At 32.4% G+C, this 19413-nt stretch overlaps 1 protein-coding gene and 1 pseudogene across 1 annotated transcript; both read right to left on the reverse strand.

The window, feature by feature from the left end:
• Positions 1–999: 999 nt before the first annotated feature.
• On the reverse strand, positions 1000–7222 carry LOC101249125 (uncharacterized). Its single transcript, XM_004248766.5, has 11 exons — positions 6559–7222; positions 6072–6119; positions 5841–5996; positions 5693–5739; positions 5179–5329; positions 5028–5089; positions 4684–4870; positions 3830–3919; positions 2631–2770; positions 2428–2545; positions 1000–2250 (listed from the first exon to the last, which is right to left on the reverse strand). Exons 1-11 carry the CDS (start codon positions 7030–7032, stop codon positions 1315–1317), a joined length of 2409 nt encoding a protein of 802 aa, XP_004248814.1. The 5' UTR covers positions 7033–7222; the 3' UTR covers positions 1000–1314.
• Positions 7223–17432: 10210 nt separating this feature from the next.
• Positions 17433–18335, reverse strand: LOC138338812 (uncharacterized; annotated as a pseudogene).
• Positions 18336–19413: the final 1078 nt, after the last annotated feature.

Below are 19413 nucleotides of genomic sequence, written 5' to 3' on the forward strand. Positions count from 1 at the left end.
CTGGATTATTCATGCGGAACAAGAATACGACGTTGCTTGTCAACATTTGATCGACACTGTTGTGTTACCAAACAACATGAGTGGTCAAGAAGCTGCAAACCTCTTTCAAGAGCGACTCAGTAATCTTCGTCATGTCAATCCCATATGTTCAACATGCGCAACGCCGCTTGTAGTAAACGAGTACATTCACCTTACTGCCATGGCTCCTCCTCCTCCTCATTTGATTCCCTCTGCCCAACATCTCCCATTGGCCCCGTATGACATACCCATGGACCTGCATGTTACACTTCCAAATTACCGTTCTGGTTGTTGCAACTACCCTCACTTGCCTCGAGAGTGGTTCGTCATTACACAGCCGTGTCGTCACACCTTGCACACGCGTTGTTACCTCAACCTGCTCATGGGGAACATGTCATGGAGGAATGTTCGTCGCCTACTCAACCCTGACAACATAGTTCGGTGCCCAACCTGCGATGTTGTGGTTGAGGAGGTCCACCCCAACTGCGTCAGAGCTTATGATTAGGGTTTGACACTGGTGTTGTTGTATGTCGTAAAATGAATAATGTCTGTGTCCCTTTGCTATGCGTGGGATATAGATATGTGTCTATCATTTATTTTCACTGAGCTTATGATTAGGGCTTGACACTGGTGTTGTTGTATGTCGTAAAATGAATAATGTCTGTGTCCCTTTGCTATGCGTGGGATATAGATATATGTCTATCATTTATTTTTACTAGTGTTGTGTGTTTATGATTTCTTTTAGGTGTTGTACTGTTGCATTTGCTTTTGTGGAGTTGTAATTGAACTTTAGTTGTGAAACTGGTTAGAGTATCACATTCATTTGCATAAATGTGTCTACGCTTATTATGTTAGTTAATGTTTCTGTGGAAAAAATTAACTTAACTGCTAGCATTATATTCTCATTTCGTAATCTATTTTTGTTTCTCGTTTAACATATGCATTATTTTATATATATTCGAGAAGAAAAGTAAATACATCTTTGCTAACCAAAAGACACAAGCAAATTCGATTCAAAGCAAACAATAAATTACATATTCTTTCAGCTACATAGCAAATATGCTTCATATGAATGTCAGAATAACTCATTACCTACTAAACACCTTATAAAATTAATAACTCATTCATTACCTTCTAAACACACACATATATAAAAACCACACTTGGGCATTTAACCCATTACCCCTACTAAACACCTTGCAATAATATCTGCAAGTCGATGTGGCTTTGCATAAAATAACTAATTTAACTTATGTCCGGTAAGATAAGTTTTGTGTTCCCATTCTTGCCTGATGCTTAAGGTTTTCGATCTCGTCCTCCCTTCTTCAGGCCTTGCTTGCTCATTCCATGCCTTCTTGCATCTTTCTTCATTCGTCGATCAACAAGAACTTTCCCCCTGCCAACCTTCACCTGAACACCCTTCTTTGCCACTACGTATTCCCTTTCTGCTCTTTTAGGTGTTGCCTTCCTGTATAGCTGTTCAATCATTCTACTCTTTGAGCGATCAGATACATCTGCTTGGTCTGATATCGAGTTAGCTTTCTTCCGAATCTTTTCCAGCTTTCTCTGAGCAGCCCTTTTCTTTCGTGCTTTGGCTTCTGCTACCTTCTTTGCAGGACGGGCATTGATTTCTTTAAACTGAGCTCTCATTGCAGCAATCTCCTCTTTTGTCACCGGCATTATCAGCTGTCGATGCCTCTTCTCCTCGTCAACAAACCACTTTGGCAACCCCTCGTCAACAAACATATACTTGTTGTAACCATCATCCATCATCGCCTCTCTCTGCTTTTTCAAAATCAATTTCTTTGCTACAGACAATATTTCAGCCTTTCGGTCGATATCAACACCTGATTCATCAGATGACGAATCACTTGAATATGTAGGTGGTACAGGAACAATCTCAAAATCATTTGGTGTCTCAGATGATGGGACTTGGAGCGAACCATCCATTCTTTTCTTTGACAGATTTGGAGCAAGCAATTCGCCAGTTGTCTGTGACTTAGATATTAAGGTGACTTCATCTACTACTAGCATTTCATCTTCGCTGTGATACTTGTCCAACATCTCTTGCTCTTCTGGCTCAACAAAAACATCTTGAGTAAACCACGTTTTTACAACCTCCTCTTGAGATGGAGCGGTTTCTAGAGGTATGATCAGAGGATTCACTTGATCCTCTCCCTTATCACCGTCAGAGTCTTGAGCAGAATGAGTCATACCATCTTCCTCACCACGCTAAACATAGAGATACAGAAAAAGTGAAATAAGGATACACTACATCTAGTTCTTATGGGTCAATTTTGAGCTAAATCCAATCATTGGTTCGCCTGATTAGGTTTTTTGCCCAAAATTTGACCCATCAATGAATAGATTTTCATTCTAGACTGTACACACAATTAAAAATTACTATACCTCCAAGAGGTTACAATCATCCAAGTAGGAAATTTTGGATCGCTTTGTTTTTCTTTCCCCTCGAGCCATATAACTTTTGACGTGGTCCTCAAGCAACCCCTCTATTTCATCGTCACGTCTGAAAATTTTAATGAACAAGTTCCCATAGTGGTACAAAGTCAAATAATCGGTTTTGATACAGTTCTAGTTAACTGTCTGGTTACCTTAAGCGATCTTCTTCGGAGTCCATATCGGTAGATGCATTCTCCGGGGCTTCCAGGTCATTTCCGTCTGCTTCGCTATTTACTTCAGCAGTTCCATCATCACATTCATTGTCATCAACAAGTACTACATCTCTCTTGCACTGAATTAAATGGGCCAGATACTCAGCTTAACAGGAAAGTAGTTTAAAAGAAAAAGCAAATGATGATTTAATTCATTTAGACCACTAAATGAAATATAGGCCAACATGTAAAAACAGGTCTATGCTCTATTTGGATATAATGCATTAAAAACAATTTATTGTTCTGCTTTTTATCAAGTTATAAATTTCATAAAGGGCAAAAAATATGCCCGTAAAAAAAGTACATAAAAAGGCAGAAACCTTACCAACAAAATGGTTTTATGAAAAAAAAAACATGCAGTATTATAGAACCTCATAATATGCTACACCTCAAGATCTTTCTCTACTCTGTAAAAATCTCTCATATTACTCCCTCTCCAAACAACCCACGTGAGTGCTAGCACACCAACATCTCATGCCCTGCTCCATTTTTAGAGAAAACGCAACTAAACATAGTTTCTTTCATAGTCCCGACATCACCCACCCAAGTACAGACCACCTCAAAATTTCCCAAAAGAAGAACGCTATCCCACAATGTAAAAAGGAGGTGATCTACATTATCCCACAAGTCTTTAAAGGTTCCTAAACCTCAAGTCCCACTGCACATCTCCCCTTGTAAACTCCACAATCGACCACTGCTAGCATCCCTGTTTGGTGTAAAATTATATACATGTTCAGACATGTCATTCTTAGGGCTCATTTGGTTGGAGAACAAGTTACCCCGGGATTATCTCAATGTGGGATAAAAATAACACAACAATCCCGGAAAAAATAATCCCGGGATAAGTTATCCCTCGATTATATTCCAAACAAACATGGAATAAACTCATCTAAAATTAATCTCGGGATGAGTTATCCCTCTTATCCCTTGTACCCAACAAACCCTTAATGTGTTGTTCCCACACCACCTATGTCCCCAAAAGCTCACCCTACTCCCATCACCAACCATGAATGAAATGTTTTCATAAACCTCTTCCACCCCCTTTAAACTCTTCCAAACCTATAAACACAAATGTCTCTGCTACGGGTGGATGATAAGGGTTATGAAGTAACAAACTATGCAGAGTGAAGTGGGCATACCTTGATCAATGTTAGAGAAAACAGCTCCGGATCAGCAAAACCATCTTCAGCAGCATCGGACTGCATCCGCAACACCTCACGTGCTTTGTCCTGCAGTTTAAAGAAGGAACGAGAAGTAAGCTAATGATAACAGCAGTTGGAACTATGTCACAAACAATGGTCAAAGTTTCAACATCTACATGACGAAGAACCAAAAGATTCAGAAACAAGAGTTCAAGCGGTAGCACCAATACAGAATATTGATTTATAAAGGCAGAATAACGAAGGAGCCCAGGTCTGCTTCTTCCTTTTATTAAGATCAAAATGAAGCTGGGTAGGGGTAAGCAAAGCAACTAGAAGCCCTGGAAGACGAATTATTTGCATTCGAACAAAATGAGACCAAATAGACAGCAAAGGATAAAAAAAAATCCATAGCTAATCAAGATATAGCTGATTAACAGAAGCAAAACGCAAACAATATTTTAGCTGAAAATAGCTCGGAATAAGTTCTCTTAGCAGTACACCAGATCCCACCACTTGACACTTGACAGTGATAAAAAGGCAACCGGAATACAGATTACAGCTGATCTGCGAAGTTGTCGGTTTGTGATTTGACAAGGTAAACTGGGCAGAAATATTGCTGACAAAGATGCTCAAGGGAGCAGTAAGAAGATAAACTGGAAAACATAAAACTAAATTCATTCAAGAGAACAAACAAAACATACAAGTATAATTTGCATTTCGGTTTTTTTGTTCTCTCTATGATTATCATAAACCCAAGTATCACAATTCCTGGGTTGCATTCTGAACTTAAGAGTAGAAAATAGGATAACAACACAGAATTAGAAAGAGAAAGGTAAAACATATCCATTAACCTTGGCTTGTCTTTTAGCTAGAACCCTTTTTTCTCTTTTGGTCTTTCTCAATTCAGTTTCCTTCAACTCTTCTAGTTCTTTTACAAGTCTTGTATCTTCATCCTCTTCTCTCTCACATTCAATTTCTACTTTTGGATTACTAATGGTCTCTGAAGGAGCCAAAGCTTTCCTCATAAGCTTACGCCACCTACAAGTCAAAGGATATTCATGCAAAACTGATAAGAAAGATATCATGTACCCTCTCACTGACAGATAACAACCTAAACAGTTTACATCCCATTAACAGGTCTAAGACATGCTTTCAAATGCAAACACCAAAATCTAAGAAGTTTCTTGTTCCGTACTTCGAAAGATGTTTGAGATCTTGCTCCCCCAGAACGCGCAAGTCCTCACATAGTGTTCTAACCTGTGGTCCAAAATTGAACTGTAAGGCAACAGATGGAACAAAGAATGCTTCTAACAAATATAAAAAACACCATTCATCAGAGGTTATACCTCTTCTGTCGTCAGAGGATGCTCTCTCATTGGCAAAGAAGCGGGATCATCAAACATTATCGAAGTAACTGAGCCAAGGCTCTCGATATCAGACCAAACAAAATCGGCAGCAGAGCAGACCTTCCTTAAGACTGTCTCCCCATCTTCATACCTGCAGCATTGGTTTTAGTAGTATACAAAATAGATATAGAAGAATATACTCTTTTAAATGCAGAACGGATAACAAGTAGAAGCTAGTTATAGGTTTAACGCAAATCATCAGATCAAAGTGAACTAGAATACAAGATAACCAAATAAAACAAGTCATTTAACTGTGACAAAAGACAAGAGTATGTCCTCTGACACAAGATGAAAATCCACTACTTCATCAGTTTTGACTCGGTTTTTAAGGCATCCAAGAGGTCTAATCATGAACAACATTTGTTTTCACAAACAGCCAATATGAAGTCTCTGGCATGGACAAAAGGTGAATGATGTGCATAAGCATAAAAAACATTATTGATAGATGATTTACCCATCCCGGTGTCTCTTCTGCTTCGTTGCTCTGAGAACATCGACCACCTATTCATACATACACATGGTCATTTCATTGAGCGTCTATACTGCAAGTGCCAATAAGAGGATAAAGAGAGAGAGAAAGTAGAAAAGCAAAATTTCGGTACCTTGAGAGGTTCTTTACCACCTTGAAAGAGGTGCTTTATATCAAGAAGGCGAGGGTCAATCTTAGCAGGGGCCTTATATTTGAAACCAATAACATATATCTCGGCAGATTCTGAACGACTTGCTAAAGGTTTTTCCACTTCAACTTTCTCAAAAAGCTGGCAATCAATCGCAAAGGTGATATAGTTCATTTGATCCATATAATCCGTAAAAAGAAATATTGAAGGAAATACCTGTCTTAGACAGTAAAGAACCGCAGTATAGTCTTGAGATCTAAAAACCTAAAAGTAGATAGAAAATCAGTAGGCTTGGTTTGTATGTTTTACGCATCAAAATGAATGGAATAACAGTAGGAAGATCAACAAGAAAACATTAACTTTATATGAACAGCTTAGAGGGAAAGGCAACAAAAATTAAAAATAATAATATAATACTACAAATTATTTCTTTAGAATCAGAATAATATAATACTAACAAACAGTATTGAGAAGATAAAAATAAAAAAACAAGTTGTGTAATAAAGCTTACCTCCATCAATCCCCAAACACACATACACATATATATATATATATATATATATTAAAATAAGAGTTGGAAAGTTGCAAGGATAAGTACATATATTAAAATAATTAAGACTAGTGAAGTACCAACAAAACAAATAAAAACGTAACAACTTTTATGACAACAACATACATATAAATGTGATAGTCAAACACATACCTTGGTAACAAAAGTGCCATTAGGAAGCAAAAATTGAGCAGCAAGCTTAACAGAATCAATGACGAGAGAATTCTGCATGGTAGCTTCCATAGCCCAAGCACCACCCATATTAGGAGAGCCATCATGAAGGATCAAATCAAACCCACTACAACCTTTTTGAGCAATTATTCTTTTAAGGGTGGATTTGCATTTTGCAGTAGTAATATCTTCCTGTAGAGAAATTGCACCGGCAACTGGTCTGATTGGATCAATATCAACGCCAATAACAAGGCTGCCGACGGGTACTTTTTTGACAACGACTTGCAACCAACCTCCGGGAGCAGCACAAAGATCGAGAACCGATTGAGATGAAGTAAGAAAGGAGAATTTGGAATTTAGTTGCATCAGCTTGAATGCAGCCCTTGAACGGTATCTCGATTCTTTTGCTAAGTGGTAATACTTATCTCGTCGATCTCTCCCTTTCAATTTCCCCATGTCCTTGCCTTCTTCGACTTGCTGGTGGAGTTCACTTCGCTGGTAAGCTTTTACCTTTGCTAGGGTTTATTTATCCTTCTCACTTACACAAAACTCTTTATTGGACCGGTCTCATTAGAGGGAAAATGGGCTTCTCATAACTTTTTTTTTTAGGAATTTTTTTTTTTTTTGCATATGTGTTATAAAAGTGTAAATTATTTATATAAATATTCGGAAAAGGGCCTAAAATATTTTTAAAGTATTGAAAATGATATAAAATTATGCTCTATCTATTTATTGGCTCCAAAATGTCCTTTTCATTCACTTATTGGCTCTAAAATACCCTTGTCATCCACCTTTGGGTTCAAAATTGACCACTCTTTTAATTGTTTTAAAATTAAACTCTTTAAATATTTTTAAAAATATTTGGCGTTCAACTATTGATTATAATTTTAATTTATAAACCAACCCACTTCCCACTCTTTACTAACTAAACCTCACTCAATTAATAATCCAATTTTAATATCAAAATCGTCATAAACACTACTAAAACACGATGAAATTATAGATTCCTTAAAATGACATCCAAAATTATTCGAGTCCGAATTTAAGCTCCAATTAAATTAAGGTTGAGACGCTTATTTAGGATAAGACTTTCGATAGGATTCTCTTTCAAGATTGAATTATAAATTTATGATTAAAGGTAAAGAAGTAATACATCCTGAATTAATTCATGCACTTTTTAAAAATATAATTTTATAAATATTTATGATTTGTTTTAAAACCTTTAATATATTATTTTGAAAAAAAGTTACCTATTAAGTAACATCTCATAATTGAGACGTAAGAATAATTAAGATGAACATAATCAGACTTTCAAGTTTATCGGTGATTTTTCTTTAGCCACTTGAATGTATGATAATTTACTTCTATAATTTTTAAAAACACTTAATTGGCAGTAGCTTGCATTGATAAGGTGACAGGTTTATTAAGAGGAATTTAATTAGTAATGGGTGGGTAATTGATTGATTTATAAATTATACTAATAAGTTAAATTATAATAATGAGCACCACGTATTTTAAAAAATATTGAAATGGTTTAAATATGGAACCGTTAAATAAATGGTTAATTTTGAACAAAAAGGTGGATGACAAGGGTATTTTGGACCCAATAGGTGGGTGGGAAGGGTATTTTGGAGTCAATAGGTGGATGAAGGGTAATTTTGTACTATTTTAAATATTTTGAGGGTATTTTAGGCCCTTTTCCGTATAATATTTTATAAGTAATATTATCAAGTTATAGCATTAGAGTTTAAATTTCATTGTGTAGCATTTAATAACTGACTCTATAGCATTTTATTAATAATTATATTGTTAATTATAATTTATTAAAAAGAGTTGTTACTAACAATTAATTAAAAATTAAGGAGATAAAATAATAATGGATAATTAATGTAAATAATTAACACACTGACAACACAAAATATGAACTTTTGATATTTTATTAATTGTTACATTTAATGCAGGTAGCACGTTTTGAATATGTATAGTTGCACATTTTAAGGAGTTTAATTAAAGTTAAATATATTATTAATACGTTTTTAGGGATATTAAACATTTTCAAATTATCATCATTGCCTTAAATATCTCTAGTTAGTTAAAATGCTATTATTTTTTTGAATTAATTCCTTACAAAACCTCTACCAAATTTTAACAATTATTTTCAGATTTTCAAAATATTTTCAGATTGACATTTTCAAACATATTTGCATCAACGTTACAAGTAGTCTTCTTTCAAAATTTTCATGATTATTTTCAGATTGTCATCAACGTAGAAGTCATTTTTTCCCTAAAATTTCACGATTATTTTCATAGCTGAAACATTGTATGAATACTATATGAACATTTTATTATGACAGTAAAGTTCAATGTATATGTATAATGTATAAACATTGTATGAATTATGAATCCATATTGAACTTAGATATATGTAACAGAAAAAAATGATACACATATGAACATTGTATGAACATTGTATGAATACTATATGAACATTTTATAAATGTCAGTATAGTTCAATATATATTTATAATGTATGAACATTGTATGAATTATGAATGTCATATTAAATTTTGACATATGTAATAGAAACAAATGAAATATATATGACAATTTTTTACGAAATCAAACTTTATAAATGTCAATGAGAACAACTGCACTCAATCAACAAAGCGTGTTTCTAACATTCAAAACAACATAATAACAAATGTAACATTCTTTGTTTTTGCACAGGATAATTTGAACATGTCTTACTATTGTATCCAACTTGATGGCATCTACTACAAGTCATTTTTGTCCTTTTGAATTTCACGTTAGCAAACCCCTTCCATCGTTCAAGTTGTGGTCTACCCGTTTTTCTCTTTGGACCTGAATTATTACTTTTTATATACTATAAAATGTCATAGAAAAAAATCATATATACTATGCTATATTAAATTGACATTCAAATAAATTCATACACAAATCATACGAACTAAATACAAGAGTTCATACAAAAATCATACAATATTAATACATATTCGATGGACATTTAATTCAATTCATACAGAAATCATACAACTATATGTTACAGTTCATACACAATTTATACAATATTAATACATATTCGATTTCAAAAAAAATGTATAACTTTTGAAAATACAAATCAATACATATTTAGTATGAATAAGTCAATTCATACATCAAAATCAGAAAATAAAATATACAGTTGCAATACCTATTATAATAGTCAAAATTATAGGATATACAACATCAATACATATATTCATAGACATACATTAATACCACTTTGTATGCATTATTATCCATTTACTAAATTTCTGGGTATTGTTATGATTATAACTATGGCCTTGCATCCACCATGTCTTTGGTTAATAATGAAAAAGAGCAGTAGTTACTGAGTGGTTAATATATCACTTGTATATAGAAGGAAGAACAAGTCGTTGCTAGCAGCCTTTCTCAAATTTTGCTTTTATAGGTACTATTCAGTGAAGTATGCTTTTAAAGCTAGATGTTATTTGTATAATTTTTAAATTCAATCTTCCTTCGAAAAGATGACAATGGGACATACCAATATCAGAATATAAAATCCAAATCAGCAATAAGGCCCTTTACTTTACCCCTTTTTTTGGCAGTTTAATTATGTTAGCAAGTTAAGTCGTAGTATTGATTAAACTATAATAGTAAAATGATGAGATAATCTTGTGTGTATTTGCGACACTACCTTTATCTCTCAGCCTAATCAGTTGGTCTACTTGATGAACACTAATTCCTTGTTAAGGAGCAACATTGTCATTAGTTTGTAATACCACTAATGGGGAAGATGATTGAGGCCGGATTGGGTTAAGATAAAAAAAATGATTGCGTATTGGGAAGAGATGATGATTGAGGCAGGATTTTGGGAAAGATGAAAATATCTTCGCGCGTGATGGGGAGAGATGAAGTGTATTGGGGGAGATTGAGTGTGTATTGGTTGAGATGGGGGTGGGCAGTTATTGGGTAATCGTATAATAGGGAATTAATTAAAATCAAATCCCTATTATTTAGATTTTGTTTTGTTAAAAGGTAACTATATAATGTGAAGTTTAATTAATATTTAATTAATAATAATTTATTATTTATATTAAAAGCTTTAAAAGGTAATTGATTAATCAGTAAAAGTTTGAAGAGTTTTGTTTATAAAAGGTAAGTGAATAAATGAAAGTAATTATTTAAATATATTAGTTATTATTTAAATAATAAATTAAATTTTTTTAAATTAATATATTATTAATTGATATGTTATAACTTGATAATAATATGCTATATGTAGTTTATTTTTAAAGAGTACGAATTAATTTTTTTAAATAATATATTATTAATTGATATGCTATATAACTTGATAATAATATGCTATAAGTAGTTTATTTTTAAAAAGTATGACTATAACTTGATATTTATCATCTTAAATGTGTGTGGGATGTTAATTTTACGTTATGAAATCATTGAACTAAGTGGATGATTCATTTATGGAAAAATAACTTAAATACACAATTATAAGTTTATTATTTTCTAATTTTCTCTATTTTTTTAAAAAAATTAATTCAATTCTTTTTTTATTTTGTAATCATAATATTGTAGATACATAACATTCTCTGATACACACATTTCCCCTATTTCATGCCTATTTTTTCTCCACAAATACACTCAATTAACTGAATCCTTTTTATTCATAAATACACTCAATATTTATTTTGAATTTCAAATTATTACTCTCTTAATCAAACACGTTTCTTAACAACATAAATCTGCAATTTTTAATTTCAAAATTCAAATTGCACTTTCTGAAATCCTTATCGTACATCCGTCTATTCATTGATTCTTCTTTTTCTTATTACTCCATTCGAACTTAAAGTCAATTTTTTACTTTTATATTTACTCTTGGTCATCGTTATCTTCTCTCATATATATGGATTTTGTTACAAATCGAAGGATATATGATTCTGATGATGAAGATTGGGAAGAAAATAGAAAAAAATCTTTGCATGATCATTGATTTTGAGGAAGGAGTCAAACAAAGATATTCCGAAATTCTCTAAATCGAAAGTTGCAAAAATACCCAAAAAAGTAAAAAATATCAGCAACCATTATTGTCAAACCCACATTGCTTAGGATATGTCTTTTTTATTCTTCCTTAAAATCATTTTGAAAGTTATAGTACGTTTGATACATATCGTTATAGTGTATATAGTGTTTAGTCGATTCCAAGATACATGAATTAATTGTGTGTCAGATGTTTTTTATGTATCACGTGTCTTTGAGAACTGTTATCATGTATCAGACAGTATGTTTGATACACATCAATTTAGTGTGTTATGGTGTTTAGTCGATTCAATGATACATGAATTAAATGTGTATCAAATGTCTTTTATGTATTATGGATCTTTGAAAACTGGTATCATGTATAAGAAAGTGATTTGTTGTTTTATTTAGTATGTATATTCAATATCATTAAAATTCTATTTTCTTTTCAAATTGAAGCCACTCAAGTACAAGATAAAAAATACACCAACACATCCCATAAGGTTTGCTGTCAATTTTAACAACAATTTTCTGAAGGATTTTTAATACTCTATAGGGGAGAATGTATTCCAAGTGTTTAGGGCTACAATATTTGGACCCTTTTTAGATATTACTAAATGTAATTTTCATGTCCAAATCACTAAGTGCTTGCTGTTATTAGAGTTGGAACAAGGCAATCATAACGTGTTGCATATTAGATATGCAAATTGGTGTATCCTGAAATTTAGTATAGATGAATTTGCAATAATAACTAGACTTAAAGTCAAAGGCAACACCAATGATTTCCAATACCCATAATCAACTCCTTGTATGCTATTCCAAAAGTATTTTCCCGGTGCAGTGAATAGTGTTACCAATAATGAACTAGTCCAACGGTTTAAGATGGACAACTGGAAGAATGATCAAAATGCACTTCAAATGTCTATATTGTTCTTTATTCATACATTCGTCTTGGCTAATCTTGATAATACATTTATATCTATTGTGGATTTTCTAATGGTTGAAGATGGTAGATATTGAGATTATCCTTGGGAGGACATCTTTCATTATCAAAGCTATCAGTTCACTTAGACAGAATTTCGATGTTAGCAAAAAGTTGTATCGATTATATGGACTATCGTATGCACTTAAAATGTGGATATACGAATGTGCATCCCAGTCAAATCCTGCATTTGATGTCAAAGAACGGAATGTCATCCAAGAATGTGCATTTGGAGAGTTTTGTCTGATAATGCAAAGTTTGAAATGCTTATGTCTAGCATTTTCTAAGAGGTAAAATTGAATCTTCTTTTACTGGGAAAATTAAATGTTTCAAGTTTGTCTTTTTAATATCATATTTTATGTGTTGTGATACATTATGCTATGTCTTAATTATTTTCTGTTTTTTGATGCATTATGTCTTGTCTGAACATTTAAATTATTTTCTATGTTGTGATATATTCACAGTGCATGTTCAAACATTGTCCCAACAACAGAGGAACTTGAAGCTTTTGACTTAGTTGAACTTGAACATGCCCCTCCTTCTTCACCACCCTTAGTACAACCAAATGACGAAGATGATTTTGATGATTTCTCCATCAAACCTCCCGACAGCTATTGAGGAGATCTTTTAGAGTGTCTGATACATCTCCTCCACCACCCCCAAAAAGAACAAAAAAGTGGTTAAGCATAAAACAAAGGTTTCAGAACCCAGTCAGCCTGACCAATCAAATGTGTCTCCGACCCTGGTTGCTGATGTACATGTTTCTATTCTAGATGTGTCTCCGACCCTGGCTGCTGATGTACATGGTTCTGCAAATACTCAGAAAGTCAATTATGTAATTCCAGATATTGAAGAGTTGAAAAAACATTTGAAAAATTACGTAAATTAATTATTTTGATATGTTTACTCAAATGTAATTTATATTTATCCTAAATGTATTTAAAATTCACGGGTTGACAAGAAATTTGAGGAACTGGTTATATTGATAAAGGAAAATCACTCGCAATTGATGAAATCTCGACGCAAGGAAAAAATCAATGTTGAGACTAATTCAAGCACATTTTAATTTGAGAAACAAACATCTCCACAAATACGGATTGATCTTGCTGATATGGGTGGTGTAGCTGAGGATGGTGTTGGTGTTTCTGGTGACGAGAGTGAACATCAAGTCACTGACGATGCGGGGGATGTAGGTGAGGATGGTATTGGTGTTTCTGGTAATGAGGGTGAACATCAAGTCACTGACGATGCAGGGGATGTAGTTGAGGATGGTGTTGATGTTTCTGTCAACGAGGGTGAACAACAAGTCAGTGTTACTCCAAAGATATGTTTATAATACATTGTATATAATTTGTCATTAAGTTAATGTTATATATCATGCTTATCTACTCACTGGTATATATCATGCACATTTAATCACTGTTATGTATCATGTATGTTAAGTTAAGTTGATTAATTTAACTTAATTTAATCTTATATCGTATTCAATAGATATATATTTATTTTTTATATTCATCGTCATGTTAAATAACGTATCAACAAAAATTATATTAACACTTTTTACTATAAAAAATTTAAATATAGATTGATGATACTATCAGTAACGAACAACAAATGAAGGATGTCTCAGTACTCAACGATCCTAACAAGGTATCAATTCCTACATATCAAAGTACGCATGTTGGTACCGAAGCCAATGATCCTAACAAGGTATCAATTCCTAAAAAATTTTACATTATTTTTTTTGTTGATACATTATCACTTTTTTATATACGATACATTATTTAATGATTATATATCTGATACATAAAGCCTGCCTATATTTAGGATGGTGAAGCACATCAATCGCACCAAGATTTAAATGAACCTATCATCGATCAAGATGGTGTTGACACTGTTCAACACAATATCCCTTACGTTTTGCCCGATAAAACAACAATGAATACATCGATAGACTTTTCAATTTTGCTTTATGACACAAATTTCATTACATGCAAATTTACCAAAAAAATTATTATATCATATTATACAAGATTCTTCCACATCAACAACAATATCACCATCAGCTCAAGCAGCAATAAATGCACTTATCAAATATCTGGGGAAAAAATCTATTCAAGTTAGACCATTGTATGTTTACAATCCATAGAATTTAACTAGCATCTAATACTTGTTGACTGATAGTCAATTATCCACTGACATTTTAATAATCAAGATTGAAATTAGAAGCGATTCAGTCATTCTTGCGCCTAGAAATAGAAACAGAATGCCTTCGAGAAATATTCAATCTCCATATTGTACTTCTTTTGGGTCAAGAGAGATAGGAAAAAAAATTGAAGGATGTTGCTCGTCTCCATTTCCCATTTGATGGATATGGCATTACAAATCAAGTTTCGTAAAATTTATTGATGATTATATGAAGTGATTGTCAAGAGGGTTCTTAAAAAATCATGACAATAAGTAAGTCTTATACATATTTTTTTGCAAATGTTTGGGTTAATTTATTTTTATATAATCAATTCATGATACATTGCCTACATTTGGTCATTAAGTCAATGTTATGTATCATGTACATATAGTCACTGTTATGTATCATGTATGTAGGAACCCATCAGACAATAAATACAAATCAAAATTATCTTCTTTTGAATTTATGATGATGGACTTTGTTGTTGCTTTTCCATTGAACAAGAATTGGTTCTATGCCATGTCACAGCCAAACAAATGTTGGACTGATGAGGTAAACTTCTTAAATTAATTATCAAATGTGTATCAGATACAATTATATTATTATAACATGATACATGATACCCTGATAAAATTCAATATATCACCTACAAAACTTATATTATACAATCAGAATCATTTTTCAACAGATACATTCTATTGAAGTATCATAAAATATTAAATTAGTAAAAGTTAAGATCAATATTTAGTGTATCAATTATATCATTCTATCTTGTTTAGAAGTATATGATTTCTTATTCTGTTTTCATGTTTTTATAGCACATTGATGTGATTTTTTACTACCTTCGTAAAAAATCAACACTCTGCAACATGGATCAATACAGATACACAATAGCCCATTGCTTGTTCATTTCACATGTCAAAAATTGCTAGGATATGTATTACATGGATAATGATGATGATACCCTTAGTACCCAAGAATATGTTGATCACGCTTCAGTTGTATCTGTATATGAGAGGTCAATAATTAACATCATCAAAGATTTTTGAATCCCAGCTGCTTTACCATGACATCTTGTAGATGAGGTCTACATCCCGATTGATTGCGATCAAGAATTTCATTGGGTGCTGACGGTTGTTGAATTGAAAAACAGGGTGATAATAGTGTTTGACTCATCAATATATTCAAGAAAAAAAATAGTTTCGCATGAGATAAAAATGTTGTCTAAAATGCTTCCTTTTTACCTACTGGATAGTGGATTCTTTGAAGAAACTGAGCGAACAAATTTTGGTGATTGTCATGCGTACAAGGAAAACATTACTGATTCACTTTTGGAGCCTCAAGATCCTTTCATGATTGAATTTGCACAAGACATTGCATAACAGAAGAGTGATAGCCTGTAAGTATTGCGATTTTTTTTAATCATGTATCATTTAAGTTTATAATTTATATTTTGAATTTTTGTAGAGACTGTGGGTTATATGTTGCTGCATTAAACGAGTATCTGAGTGACCAAATCAATCTATCATTTGCTGATTTTCTTCCTGAATACCTACGCCAAAGATATGAAGTATTGATGTGGAGTTATGGCAGCGAGAAGGCTAAGTGTGGATACGTTAGTGAGAATGATGATCCACCAAATTCTAAGGGTGTAGTCACACCACCATCGGAAGAAGATCTGGTTCACCTAGAGTAGTATCTATGCATAAACAATGTATAATGTTATCTTTCTTGTTCTGATACATTATGGAACAAGTAGTTTTGATGATTTTAATGTTATCTTCCTAGTTTGTTATTTTCCCTGAAGCTTTATAAAACAAATATTTCTGCTTAGAAAAAGTTAAATATGAGACATATTATGGCGTTACATAATGATAAAATATAATAAAAGTTTTACTAATCAACATAGTTAGCAATAAATATTTTTGGAAACTAAATTTACATGATACCTTATTTATAAAGAATATCATAGTTGTGCCAAATCCAATAGTCTTGTAAAATAGCTATTTAATGTATATGTCAAATAAATCATCACACATGATACTTAATATAAATTGCATCCTTGACAAGTGATTTTGAATTAAACGTATATGATACATTAGCTAAAGCACATGATACATCTGTGTTACGTTACTCAATAATCTATTTTTGTAAAAAATATAGACATCTCATAGCGTAACATAAGAATTACAAAAATCCAATAATTTTATAAAATAGTACTTGATATATGTATCAAATAAATCATTGTAAATTATACAATAACCTTTAACAATTGTTTTTGAATTAAAAGTACATGATACATTAGCTAACACACATGTATCATGTGTATTATGTTATCCAATAATCTATTTTTATAAAAAATAAAGATATCTCATAGTGTAACATAAAAATTACAAATTTCATTTAACAAAAGAAATATTGACACAAATGTATTTTTCAACACAAATAATAACAAAGTATTTAAAATCAAAAGTGCAACTTAAAATTTATTTAACACAAGTTATTAATAAGTTTCTTTATCAAAACCAAAAGTGTTTAAATTGCAAATGTAATGAATACTGAAAGTGATGACTATTTACGTTAAAAAATTATTCAACAAAATATTAATATCTTAGAAACATTACGACTATTTCACTTCTCTTTTGGGAAGAAAGTACAAGTTCTTCTGTTGTGTCCTTCTTGTCCACAACAATTTGTGTTCACCGTAATATTTTCATCTTCATTCTTTCTTCTTCGTTTCCTTGGTCGTCCAGATAATCGTCTATATCTAAGTGGATACACAGTGTCATCTACCACACTCTTAGGAGCTGACCAATCTGCCTTATCTGACATTGGTACCATTGGAATTTCATATGTTTTTGCCAATGCATCAGACTTGTACTAATCAGAGCAATATGGATGCATATCTGTGACATTCTTTTCTTTCAATACAGCGATTGCATGTGCACAAGGTATCTCATCTAGTTGAAATCTACCACAAGAACATACTTTCCGCTTAAGACAAACAATGTATCTTCTTCCAGCCTTATAAACCGATAAAATAAATTCAGATGATGAAACAACCCGTGTACATTAAAAAAATTCAAATATATAATTATTTTCCAATAAATCATGTTCAAACTGGAGAATGATACAATGAATTAGATATATATAATATAAAATAATGTATAATGTGATACATAGCTTCATCTTTGAACTTTTAACCGCATTTATAATCAAAACATCTTACAATTTTCTTCCTAATATGTCCTTTGTATATGAGACTACTTCTCTGTTTTTGTAATGCCAAGAACCAAATAGAATTCTAACTTCTTCAAGGAATTCTAATATAGTCACTTCTCGTGCTTCAACAAGACAACCATTGATACATTCCGCAATGTTCAAAGTCATCATTCTACCTCTATTTACTATTGCATGAATTTTTGACGACTTTTCATATCCTGCATCCTCAAGGTACTCCTTAACCCTGTGATCAACTCTATCAACATTAGCCATCGATTTATCAAAATCATCCTTTCTATATGCCTTGGCCATAGAGTGGAATAGATCACTTAGGATCTTTTTGCTCTTTCTGAAGTTGTCACATACATTCTTTCAAAGATGCCATGTGCATGCATAATGAGGTACATTTGGAAACATAATCCTCACACTCTTCATAATAGTCTCATTTCTATCTGAAACAACACACATATCTTTCTTTCACCAAATGCATTTTTGAATTGTTCGAAAAACCATATCCATAAACAGTTATTTTCGGTGTCAACACCATATGTCAATGGGAATATGCAACCTGATTAAAGATACACATTATATCATTTGATACGTAACCTTTACAAACACATCACAACTAAAAAAAAAAATATTTACCTGCCCTATGAAGTGTGCTTGTTGATACAAATGTCCCTTTGTAAGCTCCACTCAGATGTGTACCATCGACAACAACTATTGGTCTGCAGTAATCGAACCCCCTAATAAATGGTGTTAAGGCTACAATCATATACATAAATTCATCTTCCTCAATCTTCTGCATTCTTATATAAGAATTTGGATACACGATATTTAACATGTGTATGTATCGCGACAACCGTCTATATCCTGCAGATGGTTTTCCCCTAATCATGGCTAGTGCACGTTCTTTAGCATGCCATGCTTGCTGGTAATATATTTGAACCTCATAGAATTCTCTAACATCATCAATTATATCTTTCGGAGTATTAATTCGTTTATAATTGACCAATTCGAGAGAAGTAACTCCACTTGGAAATTCGATTGTTGCTTGGACTTTGGTTAATACCTTCTCCCTCACTCAACACGTATGTTCACCATTGAAGCTTCTAATAATGAGAACATCAGATATATTCCTCAGGTTGCGTTCATAGTCCAATCACTTTCGTACGAAAATCATACCAACACATACCTGTGTACAATTTTATCATATTAATACCTATAGCAATTACATCTTATAAAATATACAAAAACAATATTTAAAGTAATTAAATAATGACCTACACGAATGTATCAACTGTTTGTAATGTATTACAATTTTTTGTAATGTATCAGCTTTATGAGTGTTGAAATCACTAATGTCTTTTATGTATCAGCACTAGAATAT

This window comes from Solanum lycopersicum, chromosome 10 (genome assembly GCF_036512215.1).
Source record: "Solanum lycopersicum chromosome 10, SLM_r2.1".
NCBI classification, from domain to species: domain Eukaryota; kingdom Viridiplantae; phylum Streptophyta; class Magnoliopsida; order Solanales; family Solanaceae; genus Solanum; species Solanum lycopersicum.